The sequence below is a fragment of the Pollicipes pollicipes genome, unplaced genomic scaffold, assembly GCF_011947565.3.
Source record: "Pollicipes pollicipes isolate AB1234 unplaced genomic scaffold, Ppol_2.1 Scaffold_7261;HRSCAF=8764_pilon_pilon_pilon, whole genome shotgun sequence".
Taxonomy (NCBI): domain Eukaryota; kingdom Metazoa; phylum Arthropoda; class Thecostraca; order Pollicipedomorpha; family Pollicipedidae; genus Pollicipes; species Pollicipes pollicipes.
This window is the reverse complement of record NW_023597054.1, coordinates 56,445,895-56,452,220: the sequence shown is the minus strand read 5'-3', so window position 1 is coordinate 56,452,220 and position 6,326 is coordinate 56,445,895. Positions and strand designations below refer to the sequence as shown.

The 6,326-nt window shown below is 53.7% G+C and overlaps 1 protein-coding gene across 1 annotated transcript in view; it reads left to right on the top strand.

Annotated features, from left to right (window-relative positions):
• Positions 1 to 5,895, top strand: part of LOC119111643 (cubilin) — a 36,454-nt gene extending 30,559 nt beyond the window's left edge. The window contains exons 28-33 of the mRNA XM_037235449.1: positions 338 to 525; positions 1,145 to 1,304; positions 2,169 to 2,312; positions 2,889 to 2,995; positions 4,960 to 5,071; positions 5,730 to 5,895. Of these exons, the coding sequence (XP_037091344.1) occupies positions 338 to 525; positions 1,145 to 1,304; positions 2,169 to 2,312; positions 2,889 to 2,995; positions 4,960 to 5,071; positions 5,730 to 5,776 (758 nt within the window). The 3' untranslated portion in view covers positions 5,777 to 5,895. The remainder of the gene's footprint in view (positions 1 to 337; positions 526 to 1,144; positions 1,305 to 2,168; positions 2,313 to 2,888; positions 2,996 to 4,959; positions 5,072 to 5,729) is intronic.
• Positions 5,896 to 6,326: the final 431 nt, after the last annotated feature.

Below are 6,326 nucleotides of genomic sequence, written 5' to 3'. Positions count from 1 at the left end.
CATATGTTTAAAACGCAACAGCACACACAGACACTCGATCGGTATTTCAAAAATTCATTTGTGAATTTTCAGCTCGTTTACAGCTGCAATTCCCACGTCACAAATGTTCTTTTAAAGACGGCGGTGTTGTCCAGCCAGTGAAAGGACGGCCATCTAGCTCCGAGAAAAGGTTTAACAGTTCCCGGTCTTACAGCTCGTTCTGTGATCCAGAATTAGTCTACCAATAGATGGCCAAATAGCAGTTTGGCGCGCAGCCCGGAAGCGACGGGCTCTTGGTTGTGGTTCTGGCCACGGAGGCGCATCACTGACCGCGTGTGTCCGCGCGCCGCCCGGCCAGCATGTAACCGGACATACACGGCTGCGTACGGCACCATCGGCTCAGCCTGGGAGAGCACGGGCACCAGCTCGCGCACCTGTCACATGCTCATCCAGGCGCCGGAGGGCAGCGTCATCACCGCCAACCTCTTCAGGATCGAGACGACCTACTCGAACGCCGCCAACAGCTGCGACCGGCTGCACCTGCAGGCGAGTTCACACGACCAGGCCTGGGTGGTTCGTTCTCTCTTCTCTGGATTGCCATCATTGAGTATGGTTCCCCTCTAGCACTAATACTGTCATCGTCCAGAGGCCTTCACGAGCTGCCGCTGTCGAGATTGCCGGCGATACCGTGAGGACCAGTGAAGTGAATGCCGGTCGGATCCCGAGCTTACGCGGATTTCACCGGACAAGTCCCTGTCAGCACCTTTGTTTACGTGGCTGAAACGCACCGGATTAACTGTGTCAAATGGCAGATATCTAACACTTGAAATGTGGAACTTGCATTTGCTCGGAACTATTTTCGAAATGGCTGGTAGATTTGCTTCATAAATCAGTTACGACTGACGGCTGCTGGTTCGGAATAGGTCAGTTTCATAAGAAAACAAAATGCTTGTTGTCTGCCATTGAGCACCTCTGCAAACGTACTTCATCATCGCACTGCACGAATCTTATATGTTCACGGTGTTGACTCCACGCCACATGTGGGGAATATAGGCATCCACATGCATCGGTGCTTGTGCAGGAAGGCTCGTAAATGCTTTGACCAGAGCTTTGTCTTCATTCAAACTCGAACGAATGTACAACTGTCCGTTCGTGACTGTTCCAGCTGCTAGATGGAAACTCAAGAAGTTCGCCCCAGCTGAACCAGGCTTGCGAGAGCCTGTATACACCAATCAGCGTTGTGTCTTCGGGCAACCACCTGCTGCTTCGCGTGACAGCATCGCAAACATACAAATTATTCGCGAACTACTTTGTTTCTGACGTTGGTAAGGGAGAAAACAACACCCGCATTTTCGCCCATGAAAATAGGCAATGCATTCTACATATATTTCTACATGCATTCTACTATGTTTACCGGTGGTTTTAAAACTATGCCTATTAACAAATCAGGTGAACAAATCGGGTGCCTATCATCCAATTGTTTCCCCCTTGGCACAGCATGGTCCTCCGAACACCATGACTTCCTTGGGTAGCGCGGTACGGTTCTGTGATCGGTGGGATGCTTGTAACGTATGGTCATCTGTGTTAAATGCCTCACGCATCGACGTATGTACATACTGGTGCGCTCAACGCAATCTCTTTTCCGGGTTGATATTAAATGCAGCCAATGCCTCGGGTACTCTACTTTGGTACCACTTTGATAAATGTGTGTGTCAGACAACTTTCTTCGTAATAGACAATTGGCCTGAAGGGATACGATGTTCGCGGCGAATGTTGAACTCCTTTGAAGTTGATGTCCTCCCGCTGTGCATTGACAATGGCCTGGTCCTCAGGAGCCCAATGTGCACTGACAATGACCTACTTTTCAGGAGCCCAGTGTGCACTGACTGTGGCCTGATCCTCAGGAGCCCAGTGTGCACTGACAATGGCCTGGTCCTCAGGAGCCCAGTGTGCACTGACTGTGGCTTCCTCAGGAGCCCAGTGTGCACTGACTGTGGCCTGATCCTCAGGAGCCCAGTGTGCACTGACTGTGGCCTGATCCTCAGGAGCCCAGTGTGCACTGACTGTGGCCTGATCCTCAGGAGCCCAGTGTGCACTGACAATGGCCTGATCCTCAGGAGCCCAGTGTGCACTGACTGTGGCCTGATCCTCAGGAGCCCAGTGTGCACTGACTGTGGCCTGATCCTCAGGAGCCCAGTGTGGCGGCACGTTCCACGGCATGTTCACGACAGTGATCAGCCCAGGCTACCCGGGCAACTACTCCAGGGAGTCGGTGTGCCGGTGGTCTCTCTCCGTGCCGCCGCCATACAAGCTCGGGCTGTACTTCTCAGGCGGTGAGTAGGCCACTTGATTAAGGGTTCTCTCAATTGTGAATCACAAAACAGGGGCCATTTCTCAATCCTGTGCCTCTCTTTGCCAAGGCCCTGGCTGCCCGCCTGAATGCCACCTATCAACGGTGTGAACAAAGTGTGAGGGCATTTCCACCGTGATAATTACGAAGTCACCATTGTAGAGAAAGTTAAAATTTTAGTCATGACTTTTGCATGCATCTGTGTATGTATGTGACTGACATCCTCATAATTTTGAATCGCGAAGTTTTCCGAACTGATGGTCAAAGGTTGGGAGAGTGTCGGCAAAAGGCCAGACTGCGTTAGTGCCTTTGGCATGAGCTTGAGTCATGCCAAAGTCACGGACATGGACTTGCACCATCAAACATGTGAACAACCATGATCAAATCATCACACATCCAACATCATCAACAGCCATGCGTCAAAGTGCCTTCTTCCTTGTCGTTTCTGGGGATCGTCCTATGGAGCTTTCCCTCGGTTAGCTTAACCGCTTTGATGGACTGGCGAAAGCCGGCCGGGCGAAGCTACGTTCTGACGAAACCCAACTGACACCGGCCGCAGCCGTGGACTTTGGCTCGAGAGTGGGCGGCTGCAACTCGACCTACCTGTCCGTGTTCTCGGTGGGCTCGTCTGGAGAGAGGTCCCTCGTGACGACACACTGCGGCCAGGTGAGTGCCGACCGAGGTCAACGGTCAAGCTTTGCGGGAATGAGTGGGCTCGAGCCCCGCGTACATATGGGAATCCTCACGGCGTTGACGCGTCATTTGAACCCAGCAAGTGAACGTCGTATACCTGGGGCTGTGGCGATAATGTATGGCATGCTCGGCACAAAACGTTCTCACAGACAGACTCTGTTCTTGTGGTTCTCACATGCAGACTGGAAATTGCTTGTGGGACGAGGTCATCGCAACGCCCGTTGCTGTTTATGCTGCATTTTACACCCATCGTATATTGAATAGTGGGTGTTAACGATCGGCGCAGAAAGCAGCAGTGCAGGCCCGTGATCGCCCCCAAAGCTGGCTGACCTAGGATGCCTTGAGGTTGTGGTTGACCCACGGCTGATCAGCCCCTTGAGTGTGGCAGACTGTGATTATGAACAGTCGTCACGTAGACCGATTTCAGCCTGGCGGCCACCGGACAGCGAAAGCAGCTAACCAAACCACGCGAATGGCCGTGGCAGCTGACGCTTGGTTTGACCAGTTTGCATGAAACGGCTGCTGGGCCTTGCAGTGCAATCGGCCTATGCAACTCGACACTTAGCAACTCGACGTATATCGCAGGATGAATACAAGCTTTCATTCAATTTGACTTCCCCTGAGGTTTTCAGAATGTGTGCAGTGGACAGACGTAGAAACGCACGTCGTCACAGGCACCGGCGGGCATAGACTTCTGCATAGAGACCCTCGTCCTGCCGCCTGAAGCATCGTGTCTCATTGCCAACGATGACCTGACCAGATGCCAATGGGCCGCATGACAAAGGTCCCGATGGACACCAGTGGGCCGCATGACAGAGGTCCCGATGGACACCAGTGGGCCGCTGAGAGAGGTCGCAATAGACAGCAGTGGACCGCATGAGAGAGGTCCCGATGGACACCAGTGGGCCGCATGAGAGAGGCCCCGATTGACACCAGTGGGCCGCATGAGAGAGGTCCCGATTTGACGGCAGTGGGCCTCATGAGAGGGGTCCCGATTTGACGGCAGTGGGCCGCATGAGAGAGGTCCCGATGGACACCAGTGGGCCGCTGAGAGAGGTCGCAATAGACAGCAGTGGGCCGCATGAGAGAGGTCCCGATGGACACCAGTGGGCCGCATGAGAGAGGTCCCGATTGACACCAGTGGGCCGCATGAGAGAGGTCCCGATTTGACGGCAGTGGGCCGCATGAGAGAGGTCCCGATTTGACGGTAGTGGGCCGCATGAGAGAGGTCCCGATTTGACAGCGGTGGGCCGCATGAGAGAGGTCCCGATGGACACCAGTGGGCCGCTGAGAGAGGTCGCAATAGACAGCAGTGGGCCGCATGAGAGAGGTCCCGATGGACACCAGTGGGCCGCTGAGAGAGGTCCCGATGGACACCAGTGGGCCGCTGAGAGAGGTCGCAATAGACACCAGTGGGCCGCATGAGAGAGGTCCCGATGGACACCAGTGGGCCGCATGAGAGAGGTCCCGATGGACACCAGTGGGCCGCTGAGAGAGGTCGCAATAGACACCAGTGGGCCGCATGAGAGAGGTCCCGATGGACACCAGTGGGCCGCTGAAAGAGGTCGCAATAGACACCAGTGGGCCGCATGAGAGAGGTCCCGATGGACACCAGTGGGCCGCATGAGAGAGGTCCCGATTGACACCAGTGGGCCGGATGAGAGAGTTCCCGATTTGACACCAGTGGGCCACATGCGAGAGGTCCCGATCGACACTAGAGGGCCGCATGAGAGAGGTCCCGATTGACGCCAGTGGGCCGCATGAGAGAGGTCGCGATGGACAGCAGTGGGCCGCATGAGAGATGTCCCGATTTGACAGCAGTGGGCCGCATGAGGTCCCGATGGACACCGGTGGGCCGCATGGGAGAGGCCCCGATAGCGTTTGCCCTTGTGACGGCTCTTCATGCCCTCTAGCCGCTATGTTATCCTCTGCTGCAGACGGGTCGGCTGGCGAACTTCATTGCTCAGACAAACGCGGTCGTGTTGGAGTACCACACAGACCGAGGCACCACAGGCAACGGCTGGCGGCTCAACATGCACGCCGTCCAATGTACGTATCAGCAACGAGCTCGAGGCAAGGACTCACGATCTTTGGGGACTCAGATTTGAGTAGATTGCCCAGCTTTTGAGATGAATCAGTCTCAAATTGGGAACTGAGCTCAGTCTACTAGGGCCTGGAGTTGTGCACGAATACAGCGATGTCAGAGACACGGGTCCGAGACTTAACTCAGATTTTTCAGTCGTGATTGAAGGGCGCATTTTAATCTAAAAACAAATTTTGCGGCATAGATGGTTTAGTTTGAGTATAGAGTACTTGTGTAGCTTCCACAATACCTAGTCAGCTTTGTTCGAATTGTGAGATTAATTTCGGCTCGTTTTGCCAACATTTGGTGCCAGTCGGTTTCATTACATCAGTTGGGGGCTGGATGACATAATTATCCGCGTTTGTGACAACGACGTCGCAAATGTCATCAGTATATGTCCTCATTTTGATAGCTACTCTAATGTTGACTCCACAAGGTCTCACATGATATTAATGTTGGATCCAGGCAAAGCTACGACGGGCAAGGTGTAAGTTGGTGCTGCTGTTATAATTCTGACATTTGGTGGACTTCATCGCATTGTTGAGTAGGTTTCTGGCAAGCACATGCAATGCGGTGCCGACCACCGTATGGTTTGCCAAAATTCAAGCGATTCTCCTGTTTCAGACGAGCCACCAACCGACACACTCCACGTGAGAGACAACCTCACGTGAACAGAACACGAACCACTCAGCTCGTGTCGCACCTGCGTGAGCGTCGTTTTTGCTGTGCTTCCACTTTATCAATGTGCTTATAGCGACGGGTTGCATTGCAAATACATGTCTTACAGTGTCTCGTTGGTAATTTCATTCGCCACGTGGGGTCCGAGATCCGGACGCAGTCACGTGACGCCGCGAAGATGCGAACGGATTTCGGGAAGCCACCCCGTCGTTAGGTGGCCGTGAAACGGCTCGTGGAGATGGGGTGGTGAGGTGACCCCACCAACGACCCAGCTCGTGCGGCTCCTGGCGCTTCTCCAGTCGTCGGTGATCCAAGTGACCGCGGTCGGTGAACTCTCTATATGTATCCGCGGTTTAAGGGCTAGTCATTTGCATTGGTCATTTGCGCCCGGCTCTGTCACCAATGGGATGGTGCCCGAAGGCTAACCATGCCACCGTAATGTAGCTAAAACCCCATACGATTAAGTATCGACAAGACGAAAAAACCAGCAATAGTGTGAATAGGCACAGAGTAAGATATAACTTTGAGAAGAAAGTGGTCAAC